Below are 17,640 nucleotides of genomic sequence, written 5' to 3' on the forward strand. Positions count from 1 at the left end.
AAAACTTTAACAGATTATACCACTTTATTTTCAGCGTAAATTTTCGATCCCAAATCTCTCGAAAATGAAAAATCTTACGTAAAGTTAATCTTATCTAATAAAGTCAAAAAAGTGATTGATCTAGCAGTGAACTTTGAACCAAGACAAAAACCATTTTTGCTGATCATGGGATTCTATACATTATTGTACACAAGAATTTCCATAATTTTATTAAAAAGAAAAAAACAAGAATTCCCATAATAATTCAAAATTACTTGAATTCAAATGAATACAAAAATTCTACAAGATTTTTGGAGGTTATTTGACATACTCACCACCATACAAAATGATAGAACCAAGTAGTTGGACCCATTTATTATTTAAAAAACAAAAAATTATATAATCAGTCTCCATAAGTCACAAGCAACAAACATAGTGGAAATATCAAAGAGGAACCATCAAAACAAAGGCAAAATGGACCCACATCAGAGCCCTCCAATCTCATCATTTACCAAGATTGAGACTGACACAAAGACCACACAACTTCATCTTCACACATTCATTTCCCACTTGAGTTCTTTATGAGAAGCTGAACAAAAACAATGGCTATTAATCACACAAATATCACTAGAAATATATATATGTATATGATAAAAATTAAAAAGAACATGGTCCACATGAACAAGAAAACATCATGTTAATTCAAGACCTTGTCTTCCACTGATTTCCATAAGATCAACATGAACATCAATTGCATGTTAAAGGAACACAGATTTATCACTATTGAAATGACTCATATCCATTCATGATCTTATGAAGTTCAGCACATTGATGATAAGAAACAAAAAAGAAAAGAAAATGGGGAGCCTTAATATGGCTAACACCCTTCTGCTGATCAAAATCATAAGACAAAATGCAAGTTTATCCAAATGCAAAGCTCTGCAAAAATAGGCGAAAAAAAGGTAATAATACTAGATCACCGACCACAAACACATCGAAACCAATTGTGATCACCGAAACATAATCAGCAAACGGTCGAATGTACACACCGATCATCCATGGCCGCCAAGGAAGATGCACACCAACAGCGCTTCATAAACGGATGATCGAGTCGTTTACCTCAAAGAGTTCAATAATCACGGATCAATGAAATTGTAGCCGGATGAATCCTTCATGCTATGTAGTCATCATTCCTTCAGGGAAGATCTCGTCGTGAAACGATGAACTGAGAGAATCAGATGAATCAGTCACTGGCTTCTCCATTTCTTGTTCGATCAAAATCTCTTGCTCACGGCAATCACAGCTACAAAATGCTTTCTCACCCCTACAATGCACCGCCGATGAAAAGTAGTTCAGCTAAAATCTCCATAACTAGAGCAAACACAAATGTTTCGGAATTTAAACAATCCAAATTGTTAACTACGAACAATGATAAAAAGCCCCTTCTGAACATTCACTAATTCAAACAATCCATATTAAATTAGCAACAAGGTCTAATGAGCAATGCAAATCTTTACAAAACCAATAAGCAGAATCACAGTAGCAGAGTGTGTTTGGTCCCAATAGCACAATGAAACTAAATCAAACCAACCATATCATAAAGAAGCAAGCTATTAATCACACAATAAGATTCATGAAAGGATATATATATAGATGGTCATGTGCCACATGATCGGATGAAATATGCAGTAAACTAGACACAGGACAAACCTGTAAATGTAGATGTCTTTGCCCTCCAATTTCTTGTTGCAAGAGAAACAATAGCTCAAGAAGTCATCAGGGGAGTGGGGTGGCAAATCCTCTGAACACTTAAGCAAAGAGGAAGACCTTCCTCCAACTCCCAAATCCTTATTCATGAGTCTTGGTGACACAGAAGGGTGGCTCTCCAGAATACAATCCCCAAAAATGTGGGTAGTCTTAGGATTAGGACCATGGGATATAATGCAGGTATAGTCTTCAGACAATTCAATCTCACTAGCAGAAAGAGAAGCAATGAGTCCGTGAGAAGAACCAAAATTTATCGGTAAGGAACCCGAAAAATTACTGCTAGAATTTATGCCCCCCCTAACCAATGAGCAAGAACAAATCTTTCCAAGCTCCACAGGCTTGAATTCAGTCTGAGAAGGAATGCCATAGTCCTTGGGCAAGGACTTGGGGGCATCATCCAATGCTGAGCTTTCCTTCATGGGGTTTGGGATGTTGATCTTCATTTGTGATCCAAAAACAATGTTCCTGTTCTCAGAGCCTCCAGAGGGGATCCCACAATCATCACTGAGAGAATCCACAAGTCCAAGGCCAACCTTGGAGCAGTCCCAGCTTTTGGGGTAATGGGTATCAAGGTAAGATGATCTAGAGGACCTTAGATTGGAGAAGAGCTTGTAATCCAAAGGAGAAGTAGGGCTCTTGGCTGAATCACAATCAGATTGGCCTTTGGTGCTAAACCCCACAAAGAGACCAGGAACACTGAAGAATGAGGAGCTCCTCTTCCTCAGCATCTCTCTCCTCATTTGAGAATAAAAAAAAACACTGCACTTTCTGCAAAACAATGAAGGAAACCAAAAAAGGGAAAGATCATTAAACCATTTTTGATGATCAACTGATGAACAGTTTGAAACAATACAAGATCAATTGAGATGTCACAAACATGAAAGAAAAGAAAAAGAAAAAATTAGATTTTTCTTTTACTTTTAGCTAAGATCCTGAATAATTTCTGAAAATCAGTGGAAAAGGAACAATCTGGTAATGCCAATGTACATGCATTCATGAAAAATGAATATATTGGACTTCTAAATCAAAGAGGATTCATCATGATCAAACAGACCTTAACAAATGATAAAAATAAATAAATAATAAAAAAAAAACACAATCAAATTCATAAATAAAAAATAAACCAAAGAAAGAACAGACCCTGATGATCCTTCAACACAAAAATAATTAAAAAAAAAACACACACACAAACACAAAAAAATAAAGCCCAAGATTTTTATCAAGCAAGAAAAAAATAATAATTAAAAAAAGAGTCACAAAAAGAGAGCAATAGCAACTAGCAAGAGCATGTGATTTCAGGGACCAAATCCAAAGAGCAAGGTGACAAGAGTCCATGAAAATCCATGAAAAGGAGGAGCATGGCATAAGTGAAACCATGAAAAAGAAGCCACCTTTTCCTTTTCCTTGGCCTCTCCTCCTCCCCTCCTTCTCCCCCACTCTCCTCTCTATTATATCTCACAATGCTCTCCCCTCTCTCTCATCTCACCCCTCTTCTTACTTTCAAAGCTTGCTTAATACTACAACACACTCTCTCACTTCATTTTCATTTATTCATTTTTGGGGCTGTTTGCATCAAAATCAGAGCACAAGTGTGGCTTCTGAAATACTCATCCCATTCATGACTGACAGTAAAATAAATAAATAAATATAATTATACTTAAAATGCTTACGTATATACTCAAGTATATGTACCGTATATAACAATTTTTTGGATTCCATTTTGGAAAGAGTCTGACTAAGACCGTCCTCAGATTTTTCTGCTTTGAATTTCAGTTTTATTCAGAACCAACCACTCAGTTCTTAAAAATTTATATCTTTAATTATGGGAATTTTTTTCTTGTAATATATATTGTTTATTTATGAATTAGTATAACATGTGGCAATACAATTTTTTTATTCAATTTTCAATTAATTATAATAATATATTAAAAACAAAAAAAAGAGAAATATGGATTTATGAATATCCATAAAACTATAGTACGAATATTCACTGTATTTAATGAGATTTTTTTTTAATAAAGAAAACAAGAAAAAAAAAAGGCAAGAAAAAAAAAACAATTAGGAAACAGTAAGCGTTTATCAAGGGTCAAATCTGAGTCCCATCTGAGCATCGTAAATCAGAGCCGTTAAATCGTTGCTCCCCGTTGCAAGAGTTGTACGTGGACGGTGTGATGTGAAAAGAGAGTGAATTAACGGTTGAGATGTAGGTGCCTGCATGTGTGGGACCCAAATAGCAATCACTGTTGGCATCTTTTTTTTATATATAGAGAGAGAGAGAGAAAGAGAGTGAGAAAGAGAGAGAAAAAGAAAAGAGAAAAAGAAGGAGGTCGGGTGGGGTTTCTCTCTCTTTTAATTCGGACAGGGAGTCCAGAAAAGGACAAAGCTGACCATGTGGGCCCCTCGATACTGACCCCTGGGTTTAGTGCGTAGGGCCCACAAGGCCCGATTTAATTGGGATGAGGACCAATGGAGGGGGCTCCACTAAATAAGTACCTATTTATTTATTTATTTATTTATTTATAGGTATTTATGGTTCATGATTTCATGGTATGTACGCCTAGGAGGAAAAAACTAATTGTTTTTGGAAAATATTTTTCTTGTATTTTTAAAAACTAGATTTTCTATAATCTAGCTATTCATAACGATTTACTCCCTTGTTTTTTTCCTCTAACCTATCATATTTAAAATTTTTCCATTGTTATTTTTTAGGGAAAATTACTGTTCACCTCTCGTAATATTCAAAACTTCCCAAAAACCCCCTCCTACTTTTACACACCCGACAACCCTTCCGTTAGTGTTTAACTCCCTTTTACCCCCTACCGCTCACTTCAAAAGGTCCAGTGTTGTGAAATCTCATTTTTGGCCTGAAAATGGTGGGAAAAGATAGCCGAAATCACATCATGTTCAACTTTTTCGAGGGCTTTTTGCTTAGACAATGCCTAGGGAGTTGCATTACATCTTGTTGTTATCCTCATTTCTCCTCATTTGATTTGTTCGACTTGATTCTGCCGGGTTTAGTATCTGGTGAGAATCTCTTCGTTCTTATCGGTTTGACCATTCCGCAGTGTTTATTATGGCGACTCATTTGTGGTAGTCGGGTGAAGGTTATCATGCCGAAATATATAAATCGGTTTTTCCAATGGAAAATGAAGTTGATTTCTATCGGATTGGTCGAGTGCACTTCATCTTCAAAATGAGCTGTAGTCGATTTTATTGTCGAGGCAGAGCATGTGCCATTGTCGTCTCCATTTGAAAACGAGTTCATTTCGTTGTAAAGTTCTTCTCGTTTGTTGTTATCTATTTGTATATTTTAAATAATGTTTAAATATTTGCTATTATCCGTTTAAATATATTACTAATATGTTTAATAACTGCCATATCCGTTTAATACTTGTCATCTCCGTTTAACATTATCTTTTATATGTATAACTAATCATATTAACGTGTAAATTCTCAAAAGTCTCGCGTAAAAGCGGTGATCTTTTTCGTTTGATCCGAATTGTTGGCGAGTTGCCACGTGGCAGGGTGACAGAGGTTATGGTATCCGTGCATAAGAATTAATGACTCGGCATTAATTCTTACGCGATAACTATCAAATATCCCGAACATCCCGTTCGTTGTCATCAGTCAATGTGGGTCCACTGTGCGTTTAAATTTTTTCTCGGATATGAAGAGTCAGCTTGCTTGTGGACTTCACACCATAAATAACCAGGAAGAACCCTTCCGTGGACATGACCACTCCTCAGTCGTCACGATTATCCTCCTCCTCCTCCTCCTCCTCTTCCTCCTCTTCCCACTGGACAACCACTCTATCCAGAAAGGATGTTTCGTGAGCCTTCTTCCTTATCTTGAGAATCGATTAGCCGTAATCATCGAACTAGTTAAACTATCTTTTTCACGCTCAAGGCGAAATGCTCTCATAATCGCATCGAATGCGCAGGATTCCCCGGTCGGATGACGGGAAAGCAATTAAGGGAGCATTTCGACTTTGGGAAATGAAAAGAAAGTTTTTCACGTATCGCGTGATTGCGGAGGATTCTCTAGAGGAGGAGATTAGGAAATATCCTTTAAGGCCGGGGTTGACATTTACCACTGAGACTTTTCATTACTGTTTAAGAAAATGACTTGATTAGTACTGACTATTACGTTACGTGTTTAACTATCGGGGATCTTCGTTTAAGTCCGAGCCACGACACATTGATTATTAGTCATTTTCATGAATGTGTGTTGTTTAACCTTTTTTTAATGTTATACGTTGTGCGAGTTCAAGTTGATGCGCATGTTATGCAGACCCTGCGTGAGCATTCGAATGTCTGGACACTTGTTTAGTTATCACGAGGGTCGAGTCGTGAGTGTCCAAAGTCCGGCGGACGTTGTGAATGTTGTAAATCTTTTATAAATAAAAGCGAAACAAGCTTATTTAGCTGTGAACTTCACGAAATTTAAGCAGAGACCTAGTAAAAAAACAATGTGGGAAACAAAAGAGCGTCATTGTAAACAATAGAAAAAAAGTTAAACAATACTCAAGTTACTCTTTAAACAATGACAATGGTGTTTAAGAAAAATACGTAAAGATGTTTAAACAGATGTGAGCGGGAGGTACCCATCTTCAACGCGATGTCGGTGAAAGCATTCAATTTAAACAATAACATATTATTTACATGATATAGACTTTTAGTTAAAGCAGGTTAACCGTTATTTTAAACACTATATGTATCCTGTTTAAACATAAAAAGCTTGAGCGTTTACACGAGAGACTCATGTTGAGTTGAGAACTTTCATTCGAACGATGACAATATGTCTTCCTCGCGACGATGACATATATTTCCCTTTTTTGCCCTTGGGATGGAGGGAAAAAAATACCGCCCAATCACATCACGTCTAGTCTAACCTCTATCGCACTAACTCTGCAGCTTTTTGTTTGCCTTCGATCGTTGTTTGTTCTTTACATCTTCTACTTCTTCTTCTTCGTCTTCTTTTTGTTCTTCATTTCATTTGGTTTGTACGATTTGGTTTTCGGCCGATATATTATGGAGAGTTTTTGTGGTATTGCTAGATTCAACGGAGAGGGAAGAGTGCTAATGTTCACGGCTCAGACTTCTTGGGAGTTGGTGTTAGCTGAGATATGTGAGCGATGGGGTCTCGAAGTTTCTCTCGTTCAATGCTTGGATCAAGGAAGCTCGTCATTTACCGGTGACGAAAATGGTCGACTCCATAAGGTCTGCGAATGTTGGTTTACACTTAACATTTAGTGTTACCCTTTAAACATTCCCAATCTTTGTTTAATTACACTTGTCGATTTTTAAATATTAATCCTTTCGTTTAAGTATTTACAATAATGTTTTAAACATGTTTACAAAATTATTTAACCATCATTTGTCTTTGTTTAACCTTATTTGCCGGGGTTCGAGTTAATGCGCATGTTATGTAACCGGCGTGAGCAAGCTAGACAAATGGGAGACCTACTTATGCGCGACGTACATTCCAGGTAGAGATCATTGTTGAGGGACGGTAGAAATCTTACGTGTTGGTCGTTGTGTCGATGATCATTACGAGTGATCGACCCAGATCTGACAACTCTGTGGATCTAGCCATCGAACTTCTGTTCAGTATCGAAGGTGGCAAGTTTATGGTATCCTCTGCAAACAACGCTGCGCGACAATAATGCGACGGACACCAGACGTACATCGATTTATTAGCGGGTACTTCACCGTCGACAATCTACTAAAGGGCGTACTGAAGGCTATATTCCCCATACCCGACGATGGCGGGCCTTGACGGAATAGTGTGAGCTTCGTTTGCGACCGCTGTGGCGAGAAGAGCGACTGGCGGCCTAGAGCGAAAGAGGATCGAGTCGCAGCGTTTGATGTCCGCGAGTTACATTCGTACCGTGCCATGAATCCGATCACGATCGAGCGATCTTGCGATGAAAGCGTCGCCGACTAGGCATTGTTAATAGTCGACGATGACGGGGAAACATTGTGTATTGATGGGCGACTTTCCATATTTAAACGAGAGACATTGTTATTTTAAGCGGATACACTGTAATTTGAAATATTTCAAGCGATGTTTAAAGCGATATATAGTATATTTAAACAATGAAAGTGAAATGTACACAATTAGAGCGATAAATTAAACAATGAAATGGCCCGAATGGAATTTAACACGCTTACAATTCAAAAAGAAACAAAATTTACATTAAGATATACAAAGTCATGCTCTTCGAACACGAAAACAATGAATTGAATTTGTCCAGTTACGTTCGAAAACAAAATTGACACTCGGATATAGAGGACGTGTTCTTCAAAAACAAAATTTAACCCTCTTGTGACTGACCCCCTTTGTCATGGACTGGTACGCCTCCCTCCTTAAGTATCGGGTAACATACCTTAATGCGAGGGTAAGGCGCATGCATGCGAGTGGCAGTAACTTCTCACCCCAAAGTAATTGCTCGATAAAGCGACGTAGCGTGGCGCAATCGATCGCTTCCTTGTTTTTGCGTGGGGTTTCTATGTAGTCCGCTGAGTGGGTACTACTTGAGTCGCGACTCATTGAACTCCATATCGAGCACAAATGTCGAGATAGATTCCAGTTGTCGAGATATGCAAGTCGAGATTAGAATACCGATTTAAATACCACCACGGATATGATCGGACATAATTAAAGAACTTACCATGTCCAACGGCGTCCCTTATCGTACCCGGACATGAAGAATAATGCTGTATTCTTGTTTATCATTGTCGGGAGACGACGACATGGAAGTGGCCATTCATGATTATCGGGAGGATGACAATTTGAACTTCATGCGGTTCTTGTACGACATCCCGATCATAGCCATAATTGTATCGTGATGCGTCGTCACGCTTTTGACATAAACAGCATGTAGTGATACGGTGATGGAGCGCGCTTCTTGTAAGGATATGGCTCTTTGCTCGGCGACTTTTGTATTATGCATGCTGAAAGCATCCATCACATCATCGATGACCATCTCCTTCCCTCAGCGCGTGTATAATTTGATCGCGTGTAGTGCTTGGGCAGCGTCGTTCTTCCTACAGCAGTCTTGAGGATTAAACGATAACGAGATATAATAAGACCATATTGTAAATATTTAAATGATATTATCAATTGTTACATGATATTATATATAATTAAATGTTAAGTAGACAAATTAAATGATAACATAAAGGTATTAAACACTATTAGGTAATAGTTAAACACTATAATAAAACCTTTAAACAATATCATAAAAACTTTACACTTACCGTCGATGAAGCGGTTGAGGAAGATTCTCATCGACTCCTGCTCGTATTTGATTAAAACGACTCGAGGCCAACCCATTTCTTCTTCTTGAATAAAAAGCTTTCGAAAGCCAGTCGGTCAATTTTTGATTGGCCTTGATCGTCTCTCTCGTTGCTTTCGGTCGGGGTCTTGAGCATCTTCCTTCGATCACGAGGGGCGATGGCGGCGAGCATCAGCTACTGAACACATCACCCATAGTTTGTTCTTGTTGTGGGATTGTGTCGCCTCGATCTTGAGAGACGACGGCGGCTTGACATCAACCATGAGCCACATCCCTTACATGGTTCTTGTTGTGGTGGGATTGTGTCACGCTTGGGCTCGTGACTCTTGTCGGCCGCGGCAGCAGTTCAGCGATCTTCTCAGCCGTGGCCGTAGCAGCGAGCATCATTGGGAGACACCCTTAACTTGTTCTTGATCTTGAGGGATTGTGTCCATCTTTGATCACGCAATCTCGGCGGCCGGTTCCATAGGATCGAGATTTCATCGAGAAAGAGTCAGCGGCCTTCTCAACGTAGACCCGGCCGCATCGTCTCGATGTCCTTCTCAGCACAGCATCGGCCGCCGATGGTGTTGCTATTGTTTTCATCGTCGGTCAGGCGGTGGAGAACGAGGCGATGTTGTTCTCCTCTTTTTCGCGAAGTCTCTTTTGAATGTAGCCGCCTTGGGAATGACCTTCCCGATGATGTCGTCGTGCAGTCGAAATTCCGGCGCCTCGTTCAGTCCCGGGTGCTTGATTCTTTCGAGGGATGGCGCGGTGTTGTGAAACGTCCTTCCGGCGCCTCAACCACGGCGACAAGCAGAAAAACTCGAGTCGTCAATATCTGGCGTACTGCGTAAGAGTTTCGGTGACATCTTGGCGTAATGTCACAGGTGGGGCTGCAGCGGTCGGAGAAGCTGCCATGGTCGGGAAATTTGCCACAATCGGGAGGGCTGTCGTTGTCGTGGCGGGGGTTGTTCTGATTGAAGTGGTAGGGGAGGGCTTCTCGTGTCGAGGGAATGCTTGCGGCGTGGTGGGAAATTTGGAAGTGGGAGAATGGCGTCCGGTAGCGCGCGATGAAGTGCCCTGCTCATCATGCCTTGAGCCCGAGTGGTTGGAGCTGATGGCATCCATCCGTCGGTTAGCCCGAAACAAATATTTCTTCTTGACGTTCATGGGAACCATTTCCGGGGAAACTAACATATGTAAACCAAACAATTTCAGCGAAATCATTCATTTTAAACTATAAAAACTATATTTAAACATAATGTTTATATATTTAAACGTTATAGAATATAATTAAACGGAGAACAAAAATATTTAAACCGAGTATGAATAAGTTTTAAAGCGGTAAATACTAAAGTTAAGCGCTAAATAAAAATGTTTAAACATTAAAGACTTATGTTAAACATTGTCCATGATTTATTACCTCTTTTCCATTGACGATGACAAGCTCGTTTCTACCATCGCTTGCTTGGGTAAGTACTTTCACCGTAGTACGACATCCTTGGGATCTTTCGAAGCGGACTTTCTTCCCGTTCGGTCATCTCGTAAAAACCGGAGCGTTAAGCGCGACCGAGCAACCCTTAATGTACCACAATGTTGGTCTTCTTTCCGGCGCATCTATCTTGCGCTCGGTGATTGCTTGTGGAATATCCTCCATAAGCCACTTATGCGTTACTGCGCCCATGCGTGTCGCCCATGGGTTTCGGTAGATCATCGGCGTAATCAGCGATCCGGTTCGAACCGAGCATGATGTATTTGGGAAGAGGGATCGTCACGTAGAGTCGCCATCGGGAGTTTGACAAAATTATCTTCTTCTCCCCTGCAGTCGAACAAGTTGCGCTGAGTGCTCTTGATGGAGTCTCTGTGTCTCTCGTGGGTCTTTGATAGATCACCGCCCTTGACGTCGACTGGTTTTCTTCTTACGAAGACAACTGCGCATACGCCATCGCATATGAGACCAAAACGAGGGGCCACATCTTGAGGTGCGAAACTTCGTGAGGCTTTCCCGATCCACGAATTTATTGGTGCGACCATCGTACCTTTGCAAAAGAAGAATCAAGAAGGGGCCCCTCTCTTGGTATATAGCTTCCAGCTCGATTGAGCCAGCGCAAAGCGGTGTCCTTCGAATAATCTCCCGGTGTCGAGGGTCGTGTTATCTTTTCAATTCGGCTAAGGTCTCCTGGCCGGGTGTCAAATAGGTTGTGCGGCGTAATCACAAGTCTCGATAATAACAACACATTCAGCATGCGGTATTGACAAAAGTTTAAGCGGAAATATAAGGTTTTAAGCGGTAAACTCTCGGTTATTAAAGCGAGTGATATAAAAATGTTAAGCAGAGACCCATGTTTTTTTAAAGCGAGACAAGAATACTTAAGCAGAGACAACAAATTTTTAAGCTGTAACATCTCATTTCTTAAGCGTCAACCTCCTTTGTAAAAGCTGCAACCATATCAAGCGAAAGGGGAAATGTACATTATAAATATTACACAAATCATAACAATCGAAAAAAACTATTTCGATAGTGTATACATCGAAAATGCAAAACAAAACAAAACCCCGAGTGAGAAATCTCCTGCATACTAACAAAACCCCGGTCCCAGAAATCCCTCTGCGGACTTGATATCTTCCAACAAAAAGCAGAGCACAAAACAAAAGCCGGAAAAATCTTTCTTTATAACGAGCAGGTTAACATAAAACCAAACTCAATACCTTAGATTTCAAGCCCGATGAAATGCCAACTAGTTCTGTGGGGACTTCTCCTTCGAGATCACGGTGGAAAGGGAAAAGCTAATGAAATGCCAATTACGGGAGGCTTCGCGGGTGAGAGACAATTTCGGAGGCGACTGAAATGGAAAAGTCGAAGGCGTGAGTTGAGAAAAAGCAAGTAAAGGCTCGATAAATTGCGTCTCTGGGATTACCCTCATGAAAACCGCCCACTTCCTCTCAAATCGCCCGAGATAGGGCTGACCCACGACTCCCCATGCAGAGGGCATTTTCGTCCAAAAATTTGAAACTCACTCCGTTCACATCCGTTCTGGGGTTTGGGGGTTTGAAAAACATAGAGTTTAAAGGAGGAGGGATTTTGGGGATTAGCAAAAACTAGCAGGGGTGTTTTTTTAGCAATTTTACAAACTTAAAAGGGTTTTTGGCAATTTCCACTATTTTTTTACTTATTTATTTAAAAAATTTATAAAATATAAAATATTATTTTTTTAAATTTAACCTTTACATTTACAATTTTCAATAAATTATATTAAACTATGTATTTTAAAACATATTTTGAATAAAAATAATATTAAAAAAGTTGATATAATTTTTATAAATATTAGTCTACCAACTAAGTTCAATTAATTTTTCTTAATCTATATAATTAGATAAAATTGATAAATAAAAAAAAACTGAATGTGTTAATTAAAATATTTTTTTTGTGAAATACTAACTGAATTAGTTAAGAAAAAAAAATTTAAAAGTTATTTACAATGGTTAAATACTTTAAAGTGATTTTTTATAAAATTCATGCATTTTTAAATCCTAGGATTATGAGTTTTAGATCATGAAAAATTTTAATCTGCATGTATGTAATTTTGATGATCTAAACTTTTATATGAAGAAATTTTTAGGATTTGACCCGGGCAAAATGTTGACTCTTATAAAAGATAGATTTAAATCAGTAAGTTGATTTTTATATACACAAAAATTTAAAAATATGATATTTTGGTAAGTGAGTCTTTTGATGCAAATTTAAGAGTATGCATAAAATAAATTCTCAGGTCAGAATTTAATATATTTATTTTCAAAGGAGACAATAAATGTTAAAAATTGTATATTTATTTTATGCTTAAATTCTTGTTGTTTGATAATTATAATTATAATTATTCTTGAGAACTAATGAAAAAAAGGAATAATAAATATGTTTATTACGATACCCTATCTTATATGCATTAAAGAACAATCAATATGTTATATGCAGTAAGATATTCTTCAATTACGTCTTCAAAAATCATGATTTATGAGAGTAATTATAACATTAATGGTTTTGTAATTCCACATTAGATGATGAAGTAAGATTGAATTGGTTGCATTAAATATGGTGTATATAGCAAGTTGTTAAGCGGAGATAAAAAGTTATTGGAAATAGAGTGCTTTGATTTGGTAAAATTTTCAGGCTTGGGGGTAACTTATTTCGCATTAATTGCTTACTTCGATTGTGATGAATCAAATATAACGTTGCAAATGTGACTTATTGGTATTTATTTTCTATGCATGGATGGATACTTTGACATGATAAATTTCGTGAGTTTTTTTTATTAAAAAAAAAACTTTAGACAAAAGACAAACAAGTTTAGAATAGTGCATCAATTACGATAATTTATCGATCACTTAAGAATTTATTAACCACGTCATATGTCACAGGGTGATGAAAACCCGGTCACATGCATATCCTGAAGATTTTTAATAACTAAATCGAGTTAATAAATTTATCTTTTCATACAACTTTGGAAAATAAAGATATACCATGCCCCCAAGGATCTATCAAATCCATTTGAAATAATTTTGTAAGTAATACCTAAGCATGAAATAGTTCATAAACAGTAGTACTTCTATAATGCTATAACAGCCGCAACAACTTCGACCCATTTTTTTTTATTACATAGAACATTCTTTCCTTTTATATTTGTATAGGAAACCTCCATTTCAAGCATTGTTTTTTTTTCATTTATATTAAAAATCTTAAGCAATCTTTTTTTTTTAATATCTACTCAGCTTTGGCTATAATTTTTTCTATTTTTAAAATTATATTTTTATGTATATTTTGATAATATATTATCCACACTAGTAAGACAATCAGTATTTCAATAAAAGGAATATAAAGAGTTTTTATTCTATATATCCTAATCAAATGGTTAATTTTTAAACATCACTCCAACAAAACACTTTCACTTGACTATAGTCTTGTTTGGATTAGTTTCTGGAAAGCCCAAAATCATTTTTTTTTATAACTTAAATGTTTTTGGGCTAAAAAAAATTGTTTGAATTAGATTCTTGATAAAAAAAAAACTATAAAAAGAACAGAAACACTGTTTTTTTTAGAAGTTGGTGATGTGATATTTCTGATAGAAAAAAAAAAATTCAGAAACAGTTTTAGGGGTTACACAATTATTTAAGTGCTCTTATTAAAATAAAAAAATGATTTAGGTTTTTAAGGTTTCTCTCCAAGCTTTTTGCATCACCATCCAATCTTCTCTAATTCCAAGATTATAAATGCATAATAATAAAAGTCATTCTATGAATGCACATCCAAATAACTTCACAAATATAAAAAATACTTCTATATTAACATATCCAAACACAAAATACAGCAAAGGATTCAACTTACTTTGAGAAACACATTTTTCAGAAATCCTTCTACCCAACTTAATTTTTTTTTTTAAAAGTCAATCCAAACAAGGCCTATATTTTTTTAAAAAAATATATAAGTTTTTTTAATAACAAAATAGCTACATTTTTATATACCTTTTAAAACAATTCTTATAAATTTGAAACATTCAACCATCAACACAACAACGAGTAACAATGTGATTAACTTCTGTGTAAAAAATTAAGGGTTTAACTCCTTAGAACATAGTTGAGAATTTATAATGACTCTTCAATAAAAAAAATGGAAAAAAAAAAACTTGAGACGCTGAATATAATAATAAAGTTTAAAATTACATATAACCTTGTAACATTTTTTCTTTTACCGATGTTTGCTTCATCTATAATCTATTTTTTATCTTTTGGATGTTAAAGAAAAGTTGATCTAATATAGTCTTTAGAAGAAAAACTTACCCTTACCCTAGGTGCCATTCAACTTGCCAAGTATTATTGTTGTTTTTTTAAAAAAAAAATAATTGTTCTTTCTTATTAAACCATGCACCTAGATTTAAATTTTATACTTATCCCATCACCTTTTGATTTTTACTATTTATATTGATGACAAGAACACATTAAAAAAAAAATAAATTATCTCGTAATAACTGTTCCCAACTAAACAAAATATGATAGACACTATACAAATATTTCAAAAAAATCTTTTAAATAAATATATTCAATAATATTTTTTTATTAAATATTAATATTAATAAACAATTAATACTATTTAGAAAAGTTAATTTTTAATCATAAAAATTTTAATTAATATTAATTAAGTCAAACAACATGTCAAATATGAATTTTCCTTCACCCTAATATTTGACTAAATATACTCTTTAATCCTACAATAGTCTTATCTCTTCCGTAACTTTTTTCAAGATGCATCAAACATTGAAGTTCAAAATTTTGTTGCAGAGTTAGACTTCTCTTAAATTTGGATCTTGATTTACAATCTTATTTTTTGAAGTGATTGTGTCATATTATTGTTAGTCTACATATGATTAAGAGCCATAATAAACAAATTTTTTAAGTTTAAAAACCAAAATAAACATGTTTTTATTTTTATTTAATTTTATTATTAAATAAGCGATAAAAGTCTCTATTTAAGATAAGTCAAAAACATGCATAAACGTGGAGTTAATATCTCTGCAAAATAAACATATTTTTATTTAAAAACTCAAATGAACAACCAAAATTTAACCATAAAATTTTTTACTTTATTGTAAATACAAGATTTTTATGGCTTGTTGAATAATTATAAGAACATTTTTCATGTTTGTGTTAGGTTAAAAAGATTAAACAATATTTCATTAACACAAAACCTACAATGTACAAGGTATATATGAATACTGCGATTATATAAATAAGGTAGCTATCATGAAATATAGATATCTGATTTGTATACAGATCTGTATTCCCTAACTACCCGCACACAAACTCACGGGGATCAAACATCGAGTTTGGACAAGAGAAAAATCATGTTGTGCCCGTGATAGAGATTTTGAGTAAACAGATCGCATGGTGGCCTTTCGGAAGGAACAAAGCTGGGGAGCCAGAATGCCTTTCTGTCGTCTCGATCACGCAAGAAGAAAGCATCAACACCAATATGCTTGGAGAGGAATGTTTGACGAGATTCAAAGTGATCTGAATGGCACCGGTGTTGTCACAATGTAGAGGAGTAGGAGCATGTGAGACAACACCAAGATCATGCTGAAAAAGCCAGCGCAACCAAACAATCTCCCTCGAGTGAGTAGCCATAGCGTCGGCTACGCTCGATTCTGAACCCGAGCTACCGGTTTGCTTCTTGGACTTCAAGCAATGAGAGAAGAGCCCAAGAACAAGCGAGCCGCGATGTGACGCGATCGAGGGCGGATCACTAGCCCAGTAGCATCGAGAATAAGAGCGAGCTCCGGGAGGCTGTCGTTTGAGAGAAAAAGAAGGCCTCGAGGCAGATCGCCGAAGATAGCGCAAAAGCCTCAAAAGATGGGCATAGTGAGCAGTAGGTGCACTAACAAAGCCCGACTCAAAACATGCCGCGAGCATAAGCGATATACGGGCGGTGAGGGTAAGATAGACCCGAGACTCCCAACCAAGTGGCGATAGGCGTGTCGGATCGAGATAAAGGAGTCCCCTCATGACGCTATAGCGAAGATGTAGCTCCATAGGAGTGGTTACTAGACAAGAGTCGAGAGAGAGCTGCCGTCGCGAGGATGTCGGATGTGTAATAGCTCTTGGGACAGCCCGAAAACCGGTGAAGTAGAAGTGACCTCAATGCCCAAAAATAGCTCAATCGACCAAGATCGATCATCACGGAAATGTTCTGTGAAGGTGATGCTTGACAAAAATCCACATGAGCGGGATCGTCGCAGGTGATGATCATATCATCCACATAAAAGTAACAACAAAAGTCCCGACCACGAGAGGAAGAGTGCACAAACAAAAGCGGGATCATGCGGACTAGAGCTGAAAAACCGGCGGCAACTACGAGTAGAGCTGAAGCGCTCAAACCAGGGCCCGGGAGCTGTTTGAGACCATAGAAGAGCCTTCAGGCGACAAACCAAACCAGAGGAGGAGAAGAAAAAACCGGGGGAGGAGCGTGTAAAACCTCCTGCTGAAGATCCCCGTGAAGAAAAGCATTCTTCACATCAGGTGAAAGAGGGACCATACGTCGAATAGCGGCTCTGACAATGAGAGCTCGAATGGTAGTCATATGGCGAGCGGGAGCAAAAGTCTCATCATAATCTCGTCCCTGCTCCTGCTGAAAACCACGAGCCACAAGGCGAGCCTTGTACCGCTCTGAGGCAGTCGGAGGCGAGGTCTTGACTTTATAGACCCACTTGCGGGTAATGGGGAGCGGCACCGGGAGGAAGGGACAACCAAATCCCATGTAGAGGTGCGCTCGAGCGCCTCAACTCAGCAGAATAGCGGCTTGCCACTCGGGTATTTTGCTGACCTCTCGGGTAAGAAGATGGCTCGGAGGGCCAGTTGGAGGGAGAAATAGGTAGGTCAGAAGGCGAGAGACAAGATTAAAGGCGATCGGGGATGACGATCACGAAGAGGGATAGCGAGCGTGCTGGGGGATCATCCGCGAGGGGAACACATCGAGAGGAAACCGTTGGCGCGCGTGGTGCTTTGCCAGGAAGAGGAGGAAGGAATAGAAACATGGACGGGGAGGGTCGGCGATCACGGTGAAGCGAGAT

At 37.7% G+C, this 17,640-nt stretch overlaps 1 protein-coding gene across 1 annotated transcript; it reads right to left on the minus strand.

Moving 5' to 3' along the window:
* Positions 1 to 752: 752 nt before the first annotated feature.
* On the minus strand, positions 753 to 3,297 carry LOC120262200 (FCS-Like Zinc finger 10-like). Its single transcript, XM_039270275.1, has 3 exons — positions 3,138 to 3,297; positions 1,690 to 2,514; positions 753 to 1,303 (listed from the first exon to the last, which is right to left on the minus strand). The coding sequence occupies exons 2-3, from the start codon at positions 2,484 to 2,486 to the stop codon at positions 1,156 to 1,158; spliced, it is 945 nt and encodes a 314-aa protein (XP_039126209.1). The 5' UTR covers positions 2,487 to 2,514; positions 3,138 to 3,297; the 3' UTR covers positions 753 to 1,155.
* Positions 3,298 to 17,640: the final 14,343 nt, after the last annotated feature.

This window comes from Dioscorea cayenensis, chromosome 5, assembly GCF_009730915.1.
Source record: "Dioscorea cayenensis subsp. rotundata cultivar TDr96_F1 chromosome 5, TDr96_F1_v2_PseudoChromosome.rev07_lg8_w22 25.fasta, whole genome shotgun sequence".
In the NCBI taxonomy this organism is placed as follows: domain Eukaryota; kingdom Viridiplantae; phylum Streptophyta; class Magnoliopsida; order Dioscoreales; family Dioscoreaceae; genus Dioscorea; species Dioscorea cayenensis.

Bases quoted from the DNA above. Each gene is read 5' to 3' on its own strand.
- LOC120262200 (XM_039270275.1), bottom strand. From the start codon at position 2,486: ATGAGGAGAGAGATGCTGAGGAAGAGGAGCTCCTCATTCTTCAGTGTT. The intron at 1,304-1,689 runs GTTTGTCCTGTG...GGTGCATTGTAG, and splicing joins AAAGACATCTACATTTACAG to GGGTGAGAAAGCATTTTGTA.